At 37.5% G+C, this 27159-nt stretch overlaps 2 protein-coding genes across 2 annotated transcripts in view; both read right to left on the minus strand.

The window, feature by feature from the left end:
• Zbtb20 (zinc finger and BTB domain containing 20) overlaps nt 1–27159 on the minus strand; it is a 387136-nt gene that overhangs the window by 312550 nt on the left and 47427 nt on the right. The window contains exon 2 of the mRNA XM_028752420.1: nt 12050–12097. The gene's annotated coding sequence lies outside the window, so the exon portion shown is untranslated. The remainder of the gene's footprint in view (nt 1–12049; nt 12098–27159) is intronic.
• Nucleotides 21337–22289, minus strand: LOC114608452 (RWD domain-containing protein 1). Its single transcript, XM_028752421.1, has one exon. The coding sequence runs from the start codon at nt 22238–22240 to the stop codon at nt 21509–21511; it is 732 nt and encodes a 243-aa protein (XP_028608254.1). The 5' UTR covers nt 22241–22289; the 3' UTR covers nt 21337–21508.

The raw sequence follows: 27159 nt of genomic DNA on the forward strand, positions 1-27159 counted from the left end.
CTTTCCCAGTGAAGGACATTGAAGTTATCAAATTAAACGTAATGTTATACAGACTGAGAAGGCTGTATTTATGAGCTTAGGTATATATATATCTCACACATATGTGTGTGTTTGTGTGTGTGTGTGTATGTATGTGTATTCAAAAATTTAAAAAAGAGAAGGCTATGAATTTTGAAAGAGAGCAAACATGGGCGGGTTTGCCAGGAGAAAAAAGAGAAAATGATGTAATTATAGTAATCTCAATTTTTTTAAAGACAGTAAATATGCAATACAGTAAACCTATGTAATACAATCTTGAGTATTTTTCAACTATAGGTATAAACAAAAAGGGTACTCAATAAGGGTATGCACAGATTTTTAACAAAAACAGTAAGGGTGTATATACACAAGAAAAAGTATAACTGTATCTAAAAATTTGAAAGTAGATTATTTGTGGATGATTTTGAGTGATTTTAATTATCCTCTTGTAGTTTAATCTATATCCATGAATGATTTTCAAATGAAAAAGTAAAAACGAGTAGCTATGATAGGTTACATTCCTATTTAGAGACGATAATAATTGAGGGCAAGATCAGTTGAAATTGTAATTTTCCCCTTATTTAGTGATGAAGCTTGAATAAAAAGCAATGCTTTCATTTTTAATTAGTGTGTTTTCCGACTTCTACTTCTCTTCAGTCGTTACCATAATGGAGAAATTCAAAAAGAAGCTAGGAAGAAAGCCATGGAAGTTGCTAGAGACGCACAGAATGAAAATGTGCTGGCAGCTTCTACTGAGGAGTCCTTACATGGCTTCAGGCTCCTTAGCTTTCTCCTTCAGGCTACATGTTTCGGGGTCCAACCAACACTACACATAGAAGGCTGTAACAGTACCTCTAATTCTTTACTCAAGGAAACAGAACATTATCCATCTACCACATGACTTTACTGTGATCCTCAGCAGAGGATGTGATCGTGTGTGGGACTGGTGCACATACCTACCTGTTGGCACTAAGTTTAGTGAAGTAATTTGACTTGATTAATGAAATATTAAGGAATGTTAAATGAGAAGAGACGTCAAATACTTTTGCAGGAGACCAAATTTTAGAACTGTTAATGGTTTATCTTCCCATAATAACTGTGTTAAAAGTGAAACTTGTTTTTCATGAGAGGGTATAGTTAACATATCATATCATGACCTTCTGTACTAACCTGGGACCAAAATAAGCCACGGGGAGAGCTCCAGGTCCCATTTTGGGAGCATTTCTTATTCTCCATCTTTGATGTAGTCTGTGAAGATGCATATAGTACCAAATAATTATCTTGACCACCACACCCTGATACTCTTTCTACCTTATTGCCATTTGTATTCCAAGACTCTTTAGTGCTTCCTGAAAAGTAGATTCTGTCCTGTGGTGAATCAGACAGGATCAATCTTAGATTTCTGTTTGAAGACACCAAAAGTTTGCCATGTCTCATTCTCCTGGCTTCATGAAATTTCACCAATGCTCAGAAACCCACTGAATTGATTTGATATTTCAAATACTGACAGAAACTATTGCAATTACCACCAACTGACTGGATTGACAACCATCTTTAAATCAGATATATGGAAAAAATATTTAGGTTCTCATACATTTCCATTAGTTTACCCAGATTTAATTACACTTTCTAGGCTATAAACTAAAATATATATTCTTTCATTTACTAGGATATATAAGAAAACAAGCATGTAAGTACAGCTTTACTATAATAAAAGTCCCATTTTGTATACAGATATCATTCTGAAATTTATTATGCCATAATATACAGAGGTGAGCATAAGGGTTTAAGCTAGCTTTGTGAAACAGATCATGACTTGGCGATAAGTCATTGGCCATAGAAGAAAGGAGAAAAGAAGGTGCTGTGAATCAACAGCTACAAACAAACCAACAAACCCAAAGACACAGCTGAGTTTGAGTAGGTATGTCCCTAGGGGGTGAGGTTTACTGTTTCCAAAGACTCATGTGACTCTCTGTGCTCTCTCTATCTCATGGTTGTGGACCAAGATGTGAGCTTTCTGTTGTTCCTTTGCTGTTCCATCTTAAACTCTAATCCTCTCAAACTGAAGCCAAATTAAGTGCTTTCTTTATAAATGTCTTAGCTCACTGTATTTTATAATAGCAATAAAGAAAGTACTAAGATGCGGAGGAAGAGTATCTAGAGTACACTTCAGCTGGGAGCCTAGGCTTAAAGAGAATTGCTTCAGGGACTGCTCAAGTTAGAAGTGAACCTAGGTATTAATAGCAGATGAAGATGACATTCTAGCTTATAAAATAGGCTGAGATATTGGTGTGATAGTGGGACAAATGTTATTGGAGTCACCAATCACTCTTGTTACATTTAAGGCCCACTCAATGAGATGAAACCCATACTTGACACTGTCAATAATGTCAAGAACCTGTAGTCCTGAAAGTAAACAAATCATTATTGTCAGTTACTCATGAGTTAATGTGTCCCTTACTCCTCATCAAAGAAGCTTTTCCTTGCAGCAGATGGGAATTAACATAGATAACAAGAGATTTCAGAATTCTCAGCCCTAAATGGGAAGTCGATATCAAAGCCTTCCCCTCAAACTTCTTGGATCCAAGTGGCAGAAGTGGTGGCAAGTTTGTAGGAGCGGGAGTTGATGGATGACTTCAAGCAAACAGTGTTGTTTTCAGATGCAACTTGGCAAATGCACAAATTCACAAACTGTGAGTACACGCACAAGAGTAGCATCAGGTCAAAGCAAACAAAAATCTATCATGGAGGAGAGAAGGTGGGCACAATGTTCCCTTCAACACACATCTAGCTGAGGCTGCTGTTGGTGCTTGATTGTTCCTGGGAAAAGAAAAGCCTGTTTTCTTCAGTGGATTGAAACCTGGTATATCAACCATATTTGAGGGCAGGTCCTACATCCCAGAATAACTGGTTAACATAAACTAGATTCATAGAAGGGAGAGGGGTAGGGGAGGAAAAGAGGAAGGGTGAGGGGGGAAGACTATGAAGTTGGGTGTGGAGAAGGTGGGGAAGCATCTGGGTGAAGTCTGGAGAGGGAGATGAATATCAAAATACACTGCATGAAATTCTCAAGGGAAATAATGCAGGCATATAACACTCACATTGTGATCTGGCACTCTTAAAAATGGCTTGGGAAAGTCAGACAGTCATTTATACTCAACTCTATTACACACGAGTTATCTAAATTCTTCAAGATATCAACTCTTGGAGCAAATCCTAAACTGTTCAGCTAAGAAATACAGTTCTCATTATTTTCTTGGGATTCATTACTTCATTACTACCCTACAGAATTATATGTATTGATCCTTCTGTGCTTTTGAGAAAATGTTAAAACAATTTTTGGAAAATAAGAAAAAAAAAGGTGGTATTTTATATCATCTTGCCAAGATGTACTGAAAAATTTCCTGACATTTTGAATTCATGGCAACATGCTTTTTAGTTAATATTTTCATAAGGGTTTATTAAAGTGGAAGACAATTGAAAGTTTAAGGGTTATATCTAAATTTATTAGGCTTGAAGGTTTCAGACATAAATGAGTGCTTTATAGAAAGTTATTGAGGTCTGTAAGCTTCTAAAACAGATTTATCAATGCTGGTGATCTCTGCTTCAGAAAACTCTGCCCAAGCAACTTTATAAGGTGAGAATTCAGTTTATTACACAACGGACCAGGCAGCAGAGGACTTTTCTGGGGCATACTGGTTTGGAGGCTCACATTAGGATTAATGTTAAATACTCTGTGTTTTTAGAATAGTTGATAAATCAATCATTCCTGTATTATAATGTATAAAGGAAAGGATTGTGTCCTTAATCTCCAAAACTACAGCAGGGCATGCTGGGCAGGTTATAGTCCCTTACACAGATATACGTGGCTTTTCTTTGACAATGAGTAGGCAACTCTTAAAAAAAAAAAAGTTTCAAAATAGAACCCACCCACCAGCATTTTCCACCCTGAGACATTAAACTCAGTTGCAAAGAAATGAAATGTTACTATTTACAAAGCTCTTTTCACCTTATATCCTGTCTTTTCTCTTGTGCATTTTCTTTCTCTTTCCCCTTTCTCCTTGTTCCCTTACCTACTTCATTCTACCCATTTGCTCGCATTTCCTAATGCCTCCTACCCCTATTATTCTAAAATCTGTTCATCCTGAAACAGGCTTTGCCAATGGAAAAGAAAAGGCCCCAGACAAAGCCCTGCTCTGAGACAAGGCCCTCCAGAGGGTGGTGAATGGTGACTGGGGTCCAGCCTGTGGGGCTGAGAATGGTAACAGCTCTGGAGCTCTTCCCCAGAAAGCCATTAGGCTTCTGCAGGCTTGAGAGCTGGATCAAGCCTTGTGATTTCAAAGCTTTCATGGCTGACAAGGACTTGCTAATTTCAAACTTTCTAACCAATTACAATCACAAAGAACTCAGGACAATAATCAGTGAGCAAAATGAAACTGCTCTGGGAAGCAGCCTCTGCAGGTTTCACTCTTGAGGCTTGGCAGCCAGTGTGCAGCTGGGACTCTGCTTCAGCATGTAAATAAAAATACACCATAAAATACAAACATACACAATGGGTCCCACTTGCTGTTGTTCCCAGTAGTGGAGTATGTAGAAACCTTGTCCTGCATTCAGCCCATTAATTTCTGATGGTGTTAATTAAAAACTTTTGATGCTGGCTTGAATGGAAAATACCTCAAACAGTGTTTCCTTTATTGAAGGCCTAAGTTCTAAGTCTTGGATTATTAGGTTAAGCTCTGTCAGCAGAGAGACCAACAGAAATGCTTTTCATACCATCTGCTTTGACCAAGGAGAATAGTAATAACGATAATAAATAAATTAGTGAAAAGGAGGAAGAAGAGAAACTATTTAGGTTGAAAACTCTGTATTTCAACCCACTTTTGAAGAACTATACTGAAAATCCAGGTCCCTGAATACAGAACAAATGGTTAAGAAAAATAAAAGCAGAGAGAGAGAGAGAGAGAGAGAGAGAGAGAGAGAGAGAGAGAGAGAGAGAGAGAGAAAGATTTTTCCAAATTCTTACAGAACATTCAAATCACCCCATGTTCCAGGACCTGAATTTTTTATATTTTAAAATGTGAAAGCTGCTTAAAATAAGTGAATCAGCTGCTAAGCGATTTCTCTCTGTCTTTCCCCCTCTCCTATCTTTCTACAGGCTGAAAAAGAATGCCTACAAAGGTACGTCCAACTGATTTTGTGGCTTAAGAAACTTAATATAATTACTGAGGACTAGTGTTTCTTGCTTCAGACTACGCTGGGATGGAGTAAATGGATCTGGGGGCTGAGTTATCATCTATCCCGTGTGAAATGGAACAAACAGTTCCAAATGCTTACCCATATAGCAGGGTAAGGATGCTGAGCAGTTGCTCTGATTTCTCTATCATCCTGGAAACCCTGGGCAGCCTTGGGAATTGAGAGAGCACATAAGAGGATAGCGTGAGGAATTCTTTGCTGTAGCCCATCAAATAACACCCAGTCCCTCTCTCCAGTGCCCTGTGAAATATGAAACAAATCTCTGAGATATTCAGATTAGTTCTTCATAATTGTGTGTAATTTTGTTACTTAATAGTTCCCTCCCTTGTGACGGATGGGTGCTGGTAGTTTTGAGTACCCATAGTGAGGACCCCAAAATGTCACCTCACAATGGTCCTACTTTCTTTGTACATTGCTATGTCTAGAGGTTATCATATTCTTCATTTCCCATCCTGTTTATTCACACTGCCTGTGAAATCAACGGGTTTCTTAAAAGACCACAACATTTCTGGCTTTTTTCACCAAAGGTCTCATCACCTCCTCTTGTTTTGATTACCACAGCATTAAAAAGGATGATATCCTTTTTTTTTTTCGGGGGGAGGCAGGTTTTCTTCCCTTCCCTCCCTAATGTCAGGCTTCCCTGGCCTCAGCCTCTCTGACAGTCTGTAGAACTGACCCACCCAATCTGATGTGACACGATGACGATCCTTTAGGAAAATCAGCAACAGGAACACAAAGGCCTTACAGTAAGGCTTGAGCAGGGAATACCCTGACTAATAGAACTGAAACTCCATAAAAGAAATAGCTCTGAGCAAACCACAGGAATCTCTTTGCTCACAAAATTTATGAATTTTACTCTGAGTAAATTGATAGGTGATATTGCCTACAAAGGGCTAGTAAACGTAAATTACCTAACAGATATAAAGAAAATGAATGTATTTAAAGATGATTTTCAGCTGAAATGATTTTTTTTTTCCTAAAGACCAAGTTTTTGTTAAACTTAATCCTGACTCTCTTCCCTCTGCAGCAGTAGAAACATCTGGTCGGTTTTAGATTCCCCTTGGATTTCCAACTTCAAAGGGAATTATAAAGAATAACAAATTCATGTACCGGCAGTAAAATAAAAAAGAAGAAGAAGAAGAAGAAGAAGAAGCCTAGAGCAGCAGGGGAGAATGGTAAAACTGTCCTTATTTGACTGCTAGTGACAAGCCCCACAGGCAGAACCCTGAGAAGAGACAAAGGCAAGATCACCTGTTGACAACCAGAGTTCCTGCAAAGCAGTAAACCGAGAGGCACAGGGCCATACATAGCAATCCATCCAGAGGTAGGGTGTTTTTTTTTCTGTTGTTGTTGTTGCTTTTTTAATACTGAAATGAATAAAATAGCATTTAATATATAAAATAATTTGGAACAAAAGAAAATGATTCACATTTCTATAACAAAAGCTTCATTGAAATAATAACAAATAAATCAATACAAATTTATCAAAAGGATGACTTAGAGACAATCTTAGAGACCCACTTGGCCTTTGAGTTTTGATTTAATTTTGAGGAAACTGTGAATTTTCATTCTAGGGAGGGCAGGATAAGTCATCTCAGAAATAAATTCAGCTCTAACAGACCATAGACCTCTCAAATCCTGATTAAAAATTGTTCTCCAAAAGCCTGAAATGTATCTGGTGTTTTGTCATTGCTTCTGGGCACTATGTGTGAGGATTGACCAGATACTGAAGTTGTTAGAAGAGGGTTTGAAAGAACTGTGATATTTGTAATTGTAACACAATTAACATACTCTATTTGACAATATATAATAAATACAGAATTATTTCTGTCTCTCATTTTCCTGACAAAACTGAAACACACTGTCTAGAGTCTAGGTCTTGATGCAATCAGACAGGAGGAATGAGAACATCCAGAGAAAGCGCAATGATGCCATTGTGATTATCTTTTATACACAGCCTTCCCTGTTCTTGCTTTGTGTGCAGTGTCTACAAAAACAACAACAATAAAACAAACAAAGACAAAGATTAGCCAATCAACTTGTTTGTGGACAAAGAAAGAAAAATAGTTAAGGGCTAAAATGTCTTTAAATAATTAATTACAAGAGTCCTTACATCTAGTATTGAAAGGTTACAAGATCTCCTGCCATAAATACATTAGATGAATTCAGAGTGGCTATCAAATACCCAGAAAACAAACTGATGGCTTATATCACCAAAAATCACAAATATTTCTACAGCAGAGGTCAGAGCTCATAGAAGCAGTTCTCATGAGAGTCTAGAGGGACTCTCTGGAGTAGTTTCCAGATGGATGACCATTTCCAAAACCATCTCCTGTTCAAACTGTAGTCTAGACAGGGGGAAGAACGGAGATTCTTCCTCATTCCAACGTGAAAGGACTGTGATGATGATATAATTATCCCTTTGAACTTCTTCACTTAGCATGTATTTCATGACCTTCTCTCATATGACATAGAATCATAGGAGTTATTTTGGTGAGGGAATAACATAAACATTACTCTCATGGCAACTGCCCACAATTGCATAATATATGTTCAATAAAATATTTCCCAGAAAATATGCCAGTTTTATGGAATAGAGAGACTTGGCAATCTAAATAAACCCTTCTACCTCCTTTGGCTATGATTATCAGCATAGGCGTGAAAATCCTGTCATGATTCAGGGAACTTACAGAGGATTCCCTCCCTTCAAGTAAGGAGAGTCATTCAACTATAATCATGGGCTTAGTTCAGAGAAAGAGGTAGAAAGTGTTGATTGCTACTTTATTCTTACAATGTTGTTTTGTAGTGAGTGACATATAAGGTCACAAATACAACAACAGTGATTTAATAGCAGGACCCAAAAGGCCACATATAAGGAAGAAGCACTAGCTTTTTTTCAATGCTTTTTTGGAACAGAACTTTTATCAGGCTCAGGTGATGAGTCTATTGACCTTTTATCAGGGAGCCTGAGTTATTCCTGAGATGGCCTCAGCAGGCCTTTCTAGAAGAAGATATTATCTCTATTATTGATAATTATTACTATAGTTGCCATCACGATGAGGTTTTGGTGGATAACTTGAGCACACAGTGTAATACACAAACCAGAAAGAATCATGGTTTCTCTTTCAAAGAAATGTACTTTCTAGTTCACATTTATGACAGGAACATAGGACACCATCACATGGAAGAACAAGATGTAAATGAAGGACCATGATGTGCTGTTAGATCCATCTTAAAATAACAATGGGAAAGTGAGTTGCATGAACTATGGATACTTTGCTGCTTTAAAACAGTACAATTCCTGCCTTGTCATACCTGCCTGAATTCCATGGCACCAGGGTACATTTCGGCTCTTTAGCTGGTATTTTAATGGCAGTGATGTCAAGCCACAGTAGAGGAAAATAAATATTCAGAAGACAAATGGAAAGAGAAGAGATGGAAAGAGAAAAAGAATTTGCATTGTTTACACATGCAGAGGAGCAGTTTCTACAGATGCTCTGTTTGATTGGATAGTTTATTGCTTGTGTTATTACTTTCTTTTTCCCCGTGTGCTTTTCCTACCAGCTTTGGCTGAAAATATTTTGTATGTGTCCATCCTGTAAGCCATCATATTTTTCTAGAGATTTAGTGTGGTAGAGAAATTTTTTATTTCTTCTCGAAGGGTTAGGCACATCAATATTCTAGCTACTCACTTTCGAGGCCAATGGAAACTGCGCCAAAGATTAAACAGGCCAGAGTAACACATAAATTTAGTTTCTATGGATGCAGTGTGTACTTTCTCACATCCTGAATATCTGATGAGTGTGAAACACCTGTTGGATAACACATCACCACTGAACAGTCTCTGGCCTAAAATTCAAGACAGTAAGCAAGAAAGGAAAACTTGCAAACAGGTACTGTACACACAGCCCACTCCAACAGATCTTTCTGAATACATAGAGCTCTTTTGTGAAAGTTGTGGTCTATCTATGAAAAAGTGGCTTGTAGCTTATTCTTCAAAATCCTTGGGACAACTAGAGTACTAAACACAGGCACTGCTCTGTAGTGGATTATTTCCTCCCCTCAGATATAGAGCCCTCTCTATAAAGTTATATAAAGTTCCCCCTTTTAGATTTAAGTTAAATCTTAGCTATCAGATGCTTTTCTGTTATCAAAAATGCCTTAAAATCTCTAAATATTAGAGCAGAGTACTGTTAGGCTTAAGTACTTTGCTTTGTTCTATACAGTATGGGCTTAGAGCAGTTAGCATAGAGTTCTAAGTAGTCAGAGGATGAACTTTTTCTTTTTCTTCAGATAAATGATTGGATGTAATAAATACAGTGATATGTTCAATGATAAAGATAATTAATATTGCATAAGTCTGCCATGCAAGTTATTATCCTAAAATTGAGTTAAGTAAAAAGATCCCAAAGAAAATCATTTGCCCCAGAAGCCTATCTAACTGCTAGACTCATCTCTTTTTCAACCACATCATCCTTTGGCTTGTGCATGTACCTGAGGATGCTATGGCTGACCCAATCAGTTGCTACATATTAGAAGACACTAAGAAGAGAAACAGTGTTCCATACAATAGTGAGTATTATTTTTCTGAAGCTTTTAAAAACATCAATATATAAAAGCATCCTGATGAACCAGAAATATTAGCCAATTAATAAACTACCATGATAGCTGAGATATGTTTCAAAATAACAGGGTAATACAGCAGGAAACTGATAGGCACGAGTTAAGCAGTGAATATGCTAGATGACGAATATACAGGACTTCATTACAGTAATCTGCCTACATTCATAGATTTGAAAATGTTCACAAAATAATTTTTAAAATATATACTTCATTTGAACTTTCAATCATTTATCCATTATTTACTGACTGATTCATTCACTGTTCATATGCAAGGGATTATGGAAATGAAAAAAGTAAAATATAATGCTTTCTTGGGCATTTTGATTATAGGAGTAGAATTTATTTATTTAGAATGTAACTAAATACAAAATTCTTAAGTTAAATTTTAAAAGAAGAGACAAAAATTACAGAGGAATTCTGAGTACAGCATATTCAAAAACTATGTCTTCTAGAGAAAATGAGAGTTATAAAATATATCAAATACTTATTAATGGTTAGATTTAAATTATAAAAATAATTATTTTAATTTTTCTTCATTCTACTCCTATGTATTTTTCCATATTATTTTTAATGAACAAGTATAATTTTAAAATGAAATAAATATTTGTTCATTAGTAGACAAGATGTGTTCCCCTTCCCTAGAAGATTACCGTTTACTAAAGCAGAGACACTGCAAGCACGCGGCACTGTGGGACACTTTACAATGCCTGACATCCTCATGCCTGAAAGTGAGATACACCCAATGGCAAAGCCCATCAAGACATATTTTATCTGATCAGGGAAACAGGAAACACTTGGGAGGAATCTGTTTTTTTGCAAGTCAGCAAGAGTGTGGAATTCTGGCTTTTCTGTGCTGACATCATTTTGTGAGGAATTCGAAGGGAGAGCAAATCACAGTTAGCAAGCAGGTCTGTCCCTTGTGTCTCTAGGCCCACACTGATAGCAGCTTTATTCTGAGTAGCAAAACAAGTAAAGCAGGGAGTGGGGGCAGGAGGGAGAGAGAGAGTAGCAGTCCTAAAGCTGTGGCCTTCACTGGCAAGCTGTATAAACTCAGGAACAGAGATAGACTGGTAACAGAATTAGAAACAGTAACAGTGACAACTATGGATTACGTGCAGTGAGCCTGGAAATTCCCCACAGGAAGCTATCTTTCTCACCCTAAGAGATGATTTTCTTCATTTAGTGCACATTCATATGAAGTGAAGTCAAGAGTGTAACTTTAAAGGTTTGGATGACTATGGTGTTTATGACTAAACAGGCCTAGAATGCCAGGCAAAAAGAGAGCCAGAAGTCAAGCAAGGTGCTCCTTCCCTCCTCTTCCCCTCCCCCTGGAGTACATTTGTCATTACAATTAACTGCAGGCCAGCCTCTAGCAAACTCAGCTCTTCCAGGCTGTCTCCTACATGATAATGGTCCACTATCATACCTTCCCATCACGCCTTGCTCTCCTTCAGAGCCTAACTACTACCAAGACTGTTCAAGGACACAACGCTACCCTTCTAGAAACTTCACGGTCTCATCAGAAGACAAGGAACCAAACTCTCAACCTATGTCTACATGAGTTTGGAGCTATTAATTTCCAGATACGGATGGACATGTTTATTCATATCTCAACAGGTTGTTCCCCTTTCTTTTTGTGGATACACACAAGGGTGGCTATGTCCATTTTTAAGATTCAAAAGAAGCAAATACCTTCAGATTTACAAAATATTATCTAATATAAGTCACAAGTTCAAAGAGACATAAAATGTGTTTGAAAGACTTTCTGTTCTCCTAATGTCATAACGACTGCATTCTCCATAGGAAACATCAGTAGCTATCTTCACCTTATGGCTGCTTCTGTCTCTTCAGAAGTTCTTTAGAAAAATTTAGTTCTGGAAAAACTTCCAAACAGGTCCTTTAATACTTCTACCCATGTCTACTAAAGGCATTCAAAATATTTACCAATACTGTGATATTGGTTCTTATTTTTCAACATTTTATTAAGTATCAAAATACATTCTGTTCAAATTTAATCTTGTGGTGGTAAATTCACTACAGCCCCTAGATTTATATCTTATTTGTCTGGAGTTGCTAAATTGGGTATGAATATATATTATTTCTTTGGGCTTCAATATTTTGGCCTGCAATTGAGAGACAATGAAATATTACTTACCAGCTGGAAAGGTTGTGTGAAATATTCAATTGCTGACGATAAAACAGTCTGAAATGGGAAAGGATACCATAAGTGTTGGTATGTATTTTGCCCAATATACAACAACATGCTCATCAGAGCAAAGAATGCACTTGTCCCTCCCTGGGACCCTGGCTCAGTGATAGCAGAAAGTAAAAGATGGTTCCTTTGGGAATAAAAGAACAATCAGACCCTACTGACAGGTGACTTGGTGAGTGTCTGAATATGTAACTCAATGATCACTAACCAAATGCAGCCCTAATAAATGATCTGCTAACCCTTTATACAATACTCTGTGTTGTGAAAGTAGCTTTCTCAGTTAATTTTTGTGATCTGCTTAAAAAATAATCAAACTTTTGGGAACCATAAGGATTTGCCATTCTGTTTGAATTCTACTGTACTTTTCATTAAACATTTTTATAAATAAAAGCAAACGGGCTTTCCTTGCTTTGTGCTGTTTGTTACTCATGTCCTGGACATTAAGTCTTGCAGCAGCGATGGGAAAATAAGCGATGGATCGTGAACATCTGCATTCATGACACTTCAGAGTACTGGCTGTACTATCTATCCTTCCTGATTACAAATCAATGTATGGTTTTATATTCCTAGCTAGGTACGAGTAGCACAAATGGAAGCTGAAACCTTTAAGACCATTATGCTAAATCACAAAGTAATAGATTGAGATAAAAATTAACATGAAAAAGTTTTCAACTGTGGAACTTATATAACAAGACTCCAATTGTTATATAATCTACATTTTAGAAACTGCTAGCCAAATAGTACACACCTGTTAATCTTTCTACATGGTGTTTCTTATCAATTGCCTTAAGAATACAGAAGCTACAAGTGGTTTTCCTGGTAGTCACCCAACCTTCAATACCAGCATCTTAATGACAGTCTATAGAAGATCAAACAGAACCAAACTACTCCAAACTTGATTCAGAAAGACCTGGAATTTGCCAAGCCAAAAAAAGTGAAACTGTACACAACAAGTCACTTCATAGGAAAGGCTGTACATGTCTGAATGAAAACAAAATTAATTATCCAGAGAATATAAGAAAAGCCCAAATTAAAAGGAAGTCTGTGGTAGAGTTCAAGAGAGGTGTGTTTGAAAGCTGAAATCTCACACACATGCATATGAAATTTGATGAAGATCACACAGGTAGCTTGCCTAAAATTATGTTTTTAAAGTGAGCTTATGCAGCAATAACCACTGAAAAGAATCTCTAGGAAAGATGTACAACTGACTTCTGAGATCTGAAGTTTTTATAAAGAAAGAGAACAACTATCCAAGTTATCTCAGTTGGTTAGATCACAGCACCAACAAAGAGTAAGAGTAGACAATAAGCTCCTCCTTATTAAATAGGATGATGAATCCACTGCTAGATCTGGAATGCTCCATTTTCAGTATCTTCTATCCCTTTCCTTGCATGGCGTACACTTGTCTGGACAGTCTCCCCAGCATACCAAAACAAATTCTTACCAAGCTGTTACTTCAGACAAGGCACAGCTAGGTAAGTGATTCTGTCTGCAAAGCTGTCAGTGACCGAGGATCTTGTTCAAAAATTAGAATGTATTGAGCAATGAGAAGAAAAATGGAGTTGAGAGGGTTGTGCAGGATTTAAGAAATATCAGAAAAAATTAAAACTCTCTGCTTTGCATGGCACAGCAAGAGAATATTTAGGTTTGCCAGCCTTGCCTCTACTTGAATCCAGCATTACAAATAAAAGAAGAACATATAGCCTATATGTTCCCAAGGGCTGTGGTTACAGCTGACAGTGAGGGCTGAGCAGGCTTGCCTGCATAAAATGAACTTTAAAATACAATCCTGCCTACCTTTGGTTTAGAGTGTGAAAACCCACCAAGATAGAAAGTGATGGGATCTGGCAAAAGGAGGCAGAAAGATATTAGATGTTTCCTTCTCTTTCTCCAATGACCAGATGTCTACAACTATTTTTAATAACCCTAGAAATATTGATTCCCTTTAAGGGTTTTAGTTTTTCAGTTTAAAAATAATTATTTGAAAATTAGGGTTATTTAGAATAAATTTCTGTGTATGTGTAGGGAACTGCACATACAAAAGAATAACTTGGTTACAGGTTATGTAAACAATTATGTAAAAATTGCACTATAATAAATCTACTTTATGTTTTACCAAAACACAGAAAATAGTTATAAAGCTGTTCTGTGTATCAGGCACAACTGAAGTAATTCTTGTTGGACAGCTAAGTCACTGGCTGAGGTTCTTGAAACATTACTGTCACTACTGCCAAAAGCAACAAATAGAGATGAGGGTGGATATTTTTGCTAATATGGTACCAATATGCATTATTGCATATTGGAATTCAAGATCAGCTATAATAGACTTAGAGAGATATGTAGAAAAATATGTGTGAATATAATTTCCTGGCTAAACACTAGAATGCTCTGTCCAATTTTCATGTCAATAGTTTTCCATAACCAATTTTAAGTACAGAAGAGTTGGAAAGAAATGTGTGTGTATGTGTGTATTCTTGTTTGAAATATTTACTAGTTTAGTCATGATTCATTTTAAAACAACAAACCTTATGTAATCGAAAATGTAAATACAAAAAAATGCCAATAATCACGATCATTGAGTTGTTGCAATAAAGAGACGGTGCTTGAGCAATGAAACCTGAAAAGCCAGGCAAAAATATACTTGCTTTGATTTTTATCGTTGTGCGCTTGAGTTTTCCATACAAAGGAATTTTAAATTGCAATAACTGAGCTGTAAGAAAATGTTTAAAATATGATATAGTTTGAATTAAGCGCACATACACACACACACACACACACACACACACACACACACACACACACACAGAGTAATAAAGAAAAAAAAACATACCTCAGTTTTAGCAAATTAAACTGGTTGATATTTCAAGGTTTTATCATCCATAAATAAAGCATGAACTGAAAGTAAGACACTGATTCAAAATATAAGAAGCCCAATTCTTCAATAGCTTGTATTTTGTATAGTAGAGATCATATCTCCTCTTTCCCATGCACCTTTCACCATCCCTTCATTTGGCTAAAACAGACTTAACTACCACTGCTTCCTAGCTGGTTTAACAGCTCTCTGCAGTGTCCAGTGTGTATCATTTTATATCCACATCATACACATTGATGGCTAGACACTAAAATGAAAGAACAAAACAAACACCCTTCTCTCCAGCCTCCTCCTTATCAGACAGAAATGCCTGGTTCCCAGAGAACTCCTTGGGGTAAGTGAAACAAAATATCTTAAGAGGGAAGAAAGACTGATAGAGCACACACAGATACCACACTGTGTTTCCATCGAGGCTGGGTAACATCCTTCAATGTGAAGGAGAGAGGCATGGGAAAGAGACGCAGAGCTACAAAGAGAAAGGAGAGAGACCAGAGAGGAGGAGAGGGAAGAAAGGAGAGATTACAGAAAAGGAGGAGTGAGGAGGTGGGAGTGGAGAGAAGAACGACTGGAAAGCAGTGAGAAGAGATGGGGAGAGAGGAGTTGAGGAGGGAAGATGCCTTTTTTTTCTTTTTTTTTTTTAAATAATTTATTTTTTCTCAAATAGTAGTTCATTCACACAGGGGTTATAAATACAGAAAGGCAGGATGTGGGGAAAGGAATGACATTGGAGTGTGGGTGTTCAGGGGGATACAGATATCTTTCAGAACCGGGTATCGGCTAGGTGAAGGTTCAGGGGACAAGTCACTATGACTCTGCCTATGACTCGCTTGTCCTTATCTAAATTGGTATTGTCTGCCAAGGCTACCTATTTACAAGGTCTATGACTACTCAGGCTTGGAAATTTCCACAAAAGCTGCCTGTTTACATTAGCTTATAGCCATCTGTTTATGTTTTTCCACTGAGACCCAAGACTTGGTGTTAGTATACATGTATGACAGGCCTACTGCTGATTTTAGGCCTATGGCTGATTTTAGGCCTTCAGTGTGGAGGAGGGAAGATTTCTTGATGCAGTGAATGTAAGGTGTCCCAGGGAGCACCGTGACACCGGAGGGAGGGCACTAGATCAGAATTCCACAAGGTCTAGATTCATAAACAGAGCTGTCATTCGGAGATCAAAGTCTACAGGGCATTTGAATTAAGTCTTCTGTCCTGTTGTAGCATCAAGATGTTTGCTGTTACTGAGACTTTGGGTTCGACTGTGCTTTATAATGAGAAAAAGAAGTTTGGAGACTTACAGTAACTGAAGTAAAAAGGAAGAGAAACATCTTACTGAATTGTTCTTATATAACTGTTATAACAGGTTGTTTTCACATAAATATTATACCAGAATATATTGTAAGTAGAAACACATGTGCACACAGTCATTTTTCTTATCTCCTGCTTTATAATTAATTTTATTCTTAGAATTTTTTGATTTTCCATTAAACAAGTCAAATAGTCTCAGAATACTTTAGTTTCATACTACCTGGAAAATCCATTACATCACTGACAGTCACAAAGTCCTGTTTTAAAGCCAGTTATGGCTCTGACAATTATGGGATGTTGCTACAGGCTAGGGTAACTAGAAATGGCCATGGATGTTAACTAACTCCTTTCTAAACAGTCTGGGAAAGAGGGAAAAAAACTGTAAGTTTCCCCATCTGTTACTTCCTTTTTGGCTGTAGAAAAGTAAAATTATGTGAGAGCTTTTGAATGTAAAGCTGTGTGTGCTTTTCCCTTTTTGTCTGTGTACCAGTTACAGATATTGCATAACTGAGTACAGAGTAGGCGGTTAACGTTTACTATTGATTTACTCTATGCCACCTAATGAATTCAGAACACTAAAAAGAAAAGAGAAGGAAGGGGAGGAAACAAAAAAGAGAAAGGGGAAGACAGGGAGACAGGGAAAAGAGGGTCTGGAGGGGAACTGGAAAGCACTTGGAGAAGCAATTCTAAAGCTTGGGATAAGATCCTTTTTTTTTTTTGTTTTTAATTTCTTTTGACTTTGACTTTCAGCTATTGTTCAAGTCTTAGAACAATGTGTATGGTCTGGTGACTCAAATAGTAACCATGGTATTCCAATCTTATTTCTAACAAAGTTTATTGGCAGGTCCATGTGAGAAAGTACTAATGTTTCAAATTACTGAAAGCAGTTCCACTAAACTGACAACAGTTCTCCACCTGTAGCAATCTGCCACTTGCAGACCCATTTGTGAATCTCTGTCTGTGATAACTACTGCTATGACCCTACTAGTTTTCCTTGCAACAAAAATTCTTTTTAAGATGCATGGGGTATTGTCAGGACAAAGATACTTCCTGTTTTGCCATATATTATTTTGCAAGATGATAATCCATAGGGGATTTGGTTTAATGAACAGCCCCAAATAAGAAGGAACTAGCCAAAGTGAGGAAGAACACAAACATCAGTTGCAGGAGAAATGGAAATAATCCCTTATGCTGTGTGTCTGGAGACCATGTAATTCTGGAGCATAAGGAAGATGGATACTGCTGTCCTTCACAATTGCTTAGTGTTTTCCATGCTAGAAAATGAGCTCCCAAAGTTTATCCCTAGAAGTGTCCATGACTTTCCCTCTCTCTGTAGGTACAGGACTCTCTAATCCCTGTGGGTTCTTCTAAGGCTGAGATCAACTACTAGCATAAGAAAGACAGAGGAATTCTCTTGATTCCCCACAGGATTAGATCCATCCCATCTTCAGACACCAAACCTCGACACTATTACTGATGCCAAGAATTGCTTGTGGACAGGAGCCTGGTATGGCTGTTACCTGAAATGTTCTATTAGCACCTGACCAATACAGATGCAGATACTCACAGCCAACCATCAGACTAAGCCCGGGACCCCAATGGAAGAGCTAAGGGAAGGACTAAAGGAGCTGAAGGGGATGGCAACCCCATAGAAAGCACAATACCAACTAACCAGAGCACCCAGAGCTCCCAGGGACTAAACCAGCAACCAAAGAATATACCTGGAGGGACACATGTCTCCAGATACATATGTAGCACAGGATGGCCTTATCTGACATTAATGGGATGAGAGGTCCTTGGTCCTTTGGAGGCTTGATGCCCCAGCATAGGGGGATGGTAGAACAGTGAGGAGGGAGTGGATGAGTGGGTGGAAGAGTACCCTCATAGAGGCAAAGGGGAGGGAGTAGAGGGAAATGAGATGGGGGTTGTGGAGGGGTAACTAGGAAGGGGGATATCATTTGAAATGTAAAGGAATAATAATAATAATAATAATAATAATAATAATAATAATAATAGAAGAAGAGGAGGAGGAGGAGGAGGAGGAGGAGGAGGAGGAGGAGGAGGAGGAGAAAGAAAGCTTGGCAGAGCCTTATTTCTATCTTGGAAATGTTTTGAAGTGGGAACTATGAAACCATGGTTATAGAGGAAAAGAGGAAACAGGTCACTTCTTACCATCTCGTTGTCATCCCTTCCATGTGATCAAGTGAATACCTACCCAAACCTTTTGTCAAAGATGCTGAGCACAGAAGGAAATGCACACAGCTGTATACCTAGTGCCTAGTACACTCTAACACCTTCTCTGTGCTTTGCAAATATTTGTTGAAACTATAAAATGATTATGGAAGAAACATTTCTGTAGGAAAAGAAAACATAGAAAAGCCTCAAAAATATATTTCAATGCTTTCTATTAAATCTTAGGCAGTTTTTCTGTATAGTTTATTTTCAGGCCAAATAATGATGTAAAGGAACTATCAGGCAGTTAGCTTGGGATCAGTTGACTTCAGTTCCATTTTATTAAAAAAAAAAGCTTTAGAAAAGTTATAATACTGATAACATCAGCAAAATGTTGTGCTCGTTTTCACCTGTCCTTTCAGCCTGTTTTTCCAATTCACTCCTGGGCACAGACAAGTCCATTTTAATTTTCATGGACATATTCTAAAGGAAAAGCCATGGGATATCAGCATAATTCATCTTTTAAAAAATACTGAGAAGAATGTTGCCACTTAGTAACGGAAGAGAATACAGCTTTTTGTTGAAGGGCAAAGCAGGTTGAGTTTTGATTAGGTTATGCAAATTTAAATTAACAGAAGGGCAACCAAGAATATACTGATTTTCATTTTCTTGGTTAAACAGGAGTTTTATGAGAAAAATAAATTCTGGATCAGGAAGACAGAAATGCAATCTTGCAGTTAATTGGAGAATAAGACCTTTAGGAAAGAAATTACAGCTGCAATTCTCCAAACCACAGTTGAGGACTCAACATAAAGCCCATGGTAGAATGGCAGCCATGCTGCTTCTGAGCCATGGGGACACCAGCTTGTCAGACCTCTAGAGCTCTGTATGCACACGCACTTCATCAGAACCTTTAAGGAAAGTGTGTGTGTGTGTGTGTGTGTGTGTGTGTACTCTGGACATTCCTTTAATGTGAATAAATTCAACTTTTCTCAAGGAGCATCTCAGTGCTGTGTCAATGGCATATTCTGCATGGCTTTTAAGACAAGATGAACACTTGCCTTTCTGCTTCATTTTATATATGAATATCTGAAGGCTGGGGATTAATTTTTCTGAGGAACATACACTTTGAGAGAGCTGGGACTGGTAGCTAAAGCTCACTCTTAATTTTTCCACAGCACAGAGTAAATCAAAGCATATAAATTGAAGCTTATTTTAAATGCCATAGGGAACAATTTCAAAGGATTCTTTTATAAAACACAAAATCCTTACATTATGTAAAATGTTCACCTCAAAGCTATCTTATACTTAATTTTTTATCTTAAATGTGAGTCTACTGTTGAAACCATTACTTCTCATTCCTGTTCTTGTGATCTTAGATTGTTGAGAAGAGCTGCTTACTGTCCACTGTGTCTACCTGATGGATTTCTCCTGACTTCAAGTACCCCCCCTTTCTGTTTAGTCATCACTCTTTATTCCTCTTTTCATATGGAAGTCATATTTTTGTTAAAAAGCTTTGATATACTTTGAAATTATAAGGAAAATATAAATAAGAAAAACTATAAATTCAACAATATATAATCAGTAAGTCTTAGGCAAATATTTAACATTTTAAAAAGTGTGACAAGGCAGTAAACAGCAAGGGTAGTATACAGCTTGCAGGCTTCCCTCTTAAATGTTACTACTGTCTAGACTTCTAAATGGTCAATATGGATACTGGGGCCTGCATAAAGTATCTCATCAAAGATAGAAAGTAAAGCTTCTTGATCTTGAGGCCACTAATTTCCCAAGACAGCAGGTGCCTTTCAGTTCCCTTTACGTTCTTTTCATCCCATAGATACACATATTTGAGAATAGTTATAGCTCAACAGGAAAGGATCCAGAGAAATCCCAGTAGCTTAATGTAGCTTAACGATGCAGGTCAAACGCTCTCAATTCCAATTGAAGTTGGGAAGAGGCACACTGAAATTTCAGTTACACAGTACGTGAAGACTAAGAAGGTTAAAAGCAAACTCGGACACGAGAAGGAAGTCTCTGGATATTAAGGGTATGGCTGCCAGAATCCTGTAATTAAGATTGTGTCATTGTTTCTATTATGAACCTTGCTCTTACGGGATTTACAATTCAGCTACAATGATTAATTCTAGGCTGAAATGCAGCTCAAGTATCTTACAATGCGATATTATGTTTTCTTCTTATTACCTGAAGAAGAAAACATACAGCAACTATTCACCCATCCCAATGGCACTGGTAGTCTAAGCTCACAGGTTTCCCTAATAAGAGCAGTTCATAATCAATAAGGTAAATCTTACAGGATCCAGGGTGGAATAAAGGATGCTAATCTGGTATGTGAATAAAAGGGGCTGCCTATTAACTGGAAAGACTTAATGTATATCATCACTTCATTCCACTTTATTGGTGTGAGCAGGAACGCCACAACATTGTAAGCCATCCTACTTATTTTGGCTAACTCTTTTGTGGTTACAATCCCAGGAAAGAAGATTTTTTGATGATTTCTTTAGACTTCTTCTCAGAGTGGGCATTAGATGATAATTAAAATGTTTCCTTGTTCTAGTTTACCTAGCATTATTATATGGTCTTGAAGGATAGAGAGAAAGATCAGTTATGTATTAAGTTAGTAGGCTTGAGGTAAAATAAGATCTACTGGGTATAGTGGTTTGAATGAGAAATGTCCCTCATAGTCTCAGACATTTGAACACTTTTTTCTTCAGCTGTTACCACTATTTGGGGAAATTAAGGTGATATGGCCTTGTTGGAGGAAGGACATACCACTGGATGTGGGCTTCAAAATTAACCACCTCACCTACTACCAGTTTGCTCTCTCCATTTTGTTTTTTTTTAGAAAAAAACGAATGGAAGATTTATATTTTAAATTTTTTGGGCAGTTTATTGAGTTCAATGATGAAAGCTATCAGAAGAATATTCTCCTGAAAAATGTTTTTTCTTAGAAAAAAACGAATGGAAGATCCAAACCCTCTCAGCATAGCCACAGATGCTGTGGCAGTCACATCTCTGGAGACAGGGACAGTCCATCAGTCTGAGGAGTCACTCCCTGGAGCAACGGGATTGTAGTCAGGATCATCCTCACCATCTTCTAGCTCCAAATCATCCATTTCTTGAAACAATGACTCATCCACTTCCACATTGTTCCCAGCATCCTCCAGGAACTTGATATCAGATGTATCAAGATTATGATCTGTTTCAAATAACTGTTTCCCACTTAGTTTATTTTTCCCTGCTTGTTCCTCTTCTTTCATTCGTTTCTTTTTAATTTCCTGGAGTTCTGCGTCAAACTTGGCCTTCCAACTCAAGAAATTCTCAATCGTAACAGGGGTGCCATGGAACAGTTTCTTCTCTGCTTCTTCTGCTTCCTTTTCTTTCTGTTTCTTTTCTTCCTCTCTTCTCGTTTTTATCTGATCAACTATTTCATTTAACTTCTCTTGAACAGCTGTCACAAGGGTGAAGATCATCACCATGCCGAGGTTCTCCTCAGCCTGCGAAGCCAGTAATTTTAAAATGTCTGAGACATCATTATCTTCTAGATTTTCCTGGGAGAATATTTCATAAAGGGGAGTCTCATCGGGGTATTTTTCACTGTATGTAAACTTGAGAGTAGTTTGGACAGTTTCATCATTTTCTCCAGCCTCCGATGTCACGGTAATGGTGAAGCAGGGTGGGTTTTCTGATAACACTGTGAAGGAGTCGGGGTAGATGGACTCCAGAGCCTCCAACTCGTTGCGTTGTTCCTCGCCGTAATCTGTCATCGTGGCCCGCGTTGCTGCCCATGCATCGGCACGATACCTAGGCGGCAGGCTGCAGCGGACACCGCGGCCGCCGGCTGCCGCGCTCTCTCCATTTTGTGATGTTTCAAGATATGCGATGTCAGCCTCCTGTTCCTGCCACATGTCCACAAAGTCCACACAATTATGGACGCTCACCCACTAGAACCGTAAGACAAGCAAACTCTTTTCTAAATTGCCTTGGTCAGGGTAGCTTCTTACTGAAGCAAGAGAAAAGCAATTAATATGCTGAGTATATTCTGCATCTCATACTGTCCACTTGTGGTACTTCATTTAGGATTAACCTACTGTGAATTACACTACAGTGTCTTACTGATTAGCGAGCAATCTAGTTACAAACTTGTTATTATTCTCTCTAAGAGTGTATTAAAGGTAATTTACAAGTTGTAAGGTAAGTCCTGAATTAGGATTCATACTCCACACACACATACATCACATCACAATGATCAGAATATGAAGCTGTCTCAATGAAAATTCTTCCTTGTCAAAGATAAAAGCTAACTCATACTCCAATTTAAAAGGTGAAATGAGTGATCCCCCTAAAAGTAAGTTCTTGTTTTACTCTCAGTTCTGAAATTAATCCATGTTCAAGCAAATGCCATCCTACCATGTACACTTGGAAGATGCTCACTGCCTCAGAGAAGGAATGCACATTTTCCTCAGATTCAGTAAGTCACCTCAAGGTTTTTATTGCTTTAAAATTTTCAATTAAGACTTTCATATGAGATAAGAGTTTTAAAAATATAATGCATAGAAAATCAGATGATTAGTACAATGGTATCACTCCCATGTGTTTACAGAATGGTTTTTCTGCTTGCCAAAATTTGTGGCAATTAATATTAAATAATTAATGAAAGTTACACATTACATATATTAATCCAGGAGGAAAAAAATGGATAAATAAGAAGAGAGAATATCTTAGCTGGTCTGCTCTAGTGAAAACACCATATCCTGAGCCATCCTAGAGGAGCCACTGCACTCAAGAGCAGCAGACACCATATCCTAAGGCATCCTAGAGGAACAACTGCACTCAGAGCAGCTGAGGAATCTCTGCATTCAGAGCAGCAGGATTTCAGGATCCCAGAGGCAGCCTGAGTTTCAGAACACTTACATCCAGGAGCTCAGGATTACAGGAGCACAGAGACAGCTAGACTCTGAAGTGTTCTGAGACAAGCAAGATAACTGGAAAGTCATGCTCCAGTCAGAGAGAGTCAGCACAGGTAACACTAGAGTTAACCAAATGGCGAAAGTCAAGCTGAAGAACATAAGCAAGAGAAACCAAAGTTACTTGGCATCATCAGAACCCAGTTCGCTCACCATAGCAAGCCCTGGACACCCCATCACACCGGAAAAGCAAGATTCAGAATGAAAATCACTTCTCACAATGATGATAGAAGACTTTAAGAAGGACATAAATAACTCCCTTAAAGAAGTACAGGAGAACACAAGTAAACAGGTAGAAGCCCTTAAAGAGGAAACACAAAAATCCCTTAAAGAACTGTAAGAAAACACAAGAAAAAAAGGTGAAGGAATTAGACAAAATCATCCAGGATCTAAAAATGGAAGCAGAAACAACAAAGAAATCTCAAAGAGAGACTACCCTGGAGATACAAAACCTAGGAAAGAGATAAAGAGTCACAGACACAATCATCACCAACAGAATACAAGAGATAGAAGAGAGAATCTCATGTGCAGAAGGTACCATGGAAAACATTGACACAACTATCAAAGAAAATTCAAAATGTATAAAGCTCATAACTCAAAACATCCAGGAAATCCAGGACACAATGAGAAGACCAAACCTAAGGATAATAGGTATAGATGAGAGTGAAGATTCCCATTTTAAAGGACCAGTAAATATCTTCAACAAAATTATAGAGGAAAACTTCCCTAACCTAAAGAAAGAGATGTCCATGAACATACAAGAAGTCTACAGAACTCCAAATAGACTAGACCAGAAAAGAAATTCCTCCTCTCACATAATAATCAAAACATCAAATGCACAAGACAAAGAAAAAATACTAAAAGCAGTAAGGGAAAAAGGTACAGTAACATGTAAAGGCAGACCTATAAGAATTACACCAGATTTCTCACCAGAGACTATAAAAGCCAGAAGATACTGGACAGATGTCATACAGACCCTAAGAGAACACAAATGCCAGCCCAGACTACTATACCCAGCAAAACTCTCAATCACTATAGATGGAGAAACCAAGATATTCCTTGACAAAACCAAATTTACACAATATCTTCCCACAAATCCAGCACTTCAAAGAATAATTGATGGAAAACTCCAACACAAGGAGGGAAACTACAACCTAGAAAAAGTAAGGAAGTAATCTTCCAACAACCCCAAAAGAAGATAGCTACACAAACATAATTCCACCTCTAGTAACAAAAATAACAGGAAGCAACAATCATTTCTCCTTAATATCTCTTAACATCAGTGGACTCAACTTTCCAATAAAAAGATGTAGACTATCAGACTGGATACATAAACAGGACCCAGAATTTTGCTGTATACAGGAAATGCACCTCAGTGATAAAGACAGACACTACCTCAGATTAAAAGGATGGAAAACAATTTTCCAAGCAAATGGTCCCAAGAAACAAGCTGAAGTAGCCATTCTAATATCAAATAAAATCAACTTTCAACCAAAAGTAATCAAAAAATATAAAGAAGGATACTTCATAATTATGAAAGGAAAAAAAACTACCAAGATGAACTCTCAATTCTGAACATCTATGCTCCAAATGCAAGGGCACACACATACATAAAAGAAACTTTACTAAAGCTCAAAGCACACATTACACCTCACAAAATAGTGGGGAATTTCAGAACCCCACTCTCAGCAATGGACAGATCATGGAAACAGAAACTAAACAGAGACACAGTGAAATTAACAGAAGCTATGAACCAAATGGATTTAACAGATATTTATAGAACATTTCATCCTAAAACAAAAGAATATACCTTTTTCTCAGCACCTCATGGTACCTTCTCCAAAATAGACCATATAATTGGTCACAAAACAGGCCTCAACAGATACAAAAAGATTGAAATAATCCCTTGCATCCTATCATATCACCAGGGACTAAGACTGGTTTTTAATAATGACAAAAACAATGGAAAGCCCACATACAGGTAGAAACTGAATAACGCTCTACTCAAAGATGACTTGGTCAAGGAAGAAATAAAGAAAGAAAGAAAAGACTTTTTAGAATTTAATGAAAATGAGAACACATCCTACCAAAACTTGTGGGACTCCATGAAAGCAGAGCCAAGAGGAAAACTTGGCTCTAAGTGCCTACATAAAGAAACTGGAGAGAGCATACACTAACAACTTGACAGGACACCTGAAAGCTCTAGAACAAAAAGAAGCAAACACACCCAAGAGGAGTAGACAGCAGGAAATAATCTAACTCAGGGCTGAAAACAACCAAGTAGAAACTGAAAGAACTATACAAAATATCAACAAAACCAGGAGCTGGTTCTTTGAGAAAATGAACAAGAAAGATAAACCCTTAGCCAGACTAACCCAAGGGCACAGAGACAGTATCCAAATTAATAATATCAGAATTGAAAAGGGAGACATAACAAAAGAAACTGAGCGAATTAAAAAAAAAATCAGATCCTACTACAAAAGCCTATACAACAAAACTGAAAATCTGGATGAAATGGACAGTTTTCTAGACAGATACCAGGTACCAAAGTTAAATCAGGAGCAAATAAACCATCTTAACAGTGCCATAACCCCTAAAGAAATAGCAACATTCATTAAAAGTCTCCCAACCAAAAAAGCCCAGGACCAGATGGTTTTAGTGCAGAATTCTATCAGACCTTCAAGGAAGACCTAATACCAATTCTCTTCAAACTATTTCACAAAATAGAAACAGAAGGAATACTACCCAATTCATTCTATGAAGCTACAATCATGCTCATACCTAAACCACACAAAGACTCAACAAAGAAAGAGAACTTTAGATCAATCTCCCTTAATCGATGTGAAAATACTCCATAAAATTCTGGCAAACTGAATCCAAGAACACATCAAAACAATTACCCATCATGATCAAGCAGGCTTTATTCCAGGAATGCAGGGATGGTTCAATATTTGGAAATCCATCAATGTAATCCACTATATAAACAAACTCAAAGAAAAAAACCACATGATCATCTCACTAGATGCTGAGAAAGCATTTGTCAAAATTCAACATTCCTTCATGATAAAAGTCTTGGAAAGATCAAGAATTCAAGGCCCCTACCTAAACATAGTAAAAGCAATATACAGCAAACCAGTAGCCAACATCAAATTAAAAAGAGAGAAATTTGAAGCAATCCCACTAAAATCAGGGACTAGACAGGGCTGCCCACTCTCTCCCTATCTATTCAATATAGTACTGGAAGTTCTAGCTAGAGCAATTAGACAACAAAAAGAAGTTAAAAGGATACAAATAGGGAAGGAAGAAGTCAAATATCACTATTTGCAGATGATATAATAGTGTACTTAAGTGACCCCAAAAATTCCACCAGAGAACTCCTATTAAAAAAAAATTCAGCAAAGTGGCTGGTTATAAAATCAACTCTAACAAATCAGTAGCCTTCCTCTACATGAAAGATAAACAGACTGAAAAAGAAATTAGGGAAATGACACCCTTCACAATAGTTGCAAATAATATGAAATACCTTGGTGTGAATCTAACCAAGCAAGTGAAAGACCTGTACAACAAGAACTTCAAGTCTCTGAAGAACGAAATTGAAGAAGATCTCAGAAAATGGAAAGATCTCCCATACTCATGGATTGGCAGGATTAATATAGTAAAAATGGCCATCTTGCCAAAAGCAATCTACAGATTCAATTCAATCCCCAGTAAAATCCCAA

Source organism: Grammomys surdaster, unplaced genomic scaffold, assembly GCF_004785775.1.
Source record: "Grammomys surdaster isolate TR1022 unplaced genomic scaffold, NIH_TR_1.0 125901, whole genome shotgun sequence".
Taxonomy (NCBI): Eukaryota; Metazoa; Chordata; class Mammalia; order Rodentia; family Muridae; genus Grammomys; species Grammomys surdaster.

What these genes read in the sequence shown, in the direction of transcription:
- LOC114608452 (XM_028752421.1), bottom strand. Translation starts at nt 22,240, where the DNA reads ATGACAGATTACGGCGAGGAACAACGCAACGAGTTGGAGGCTCTGGAG.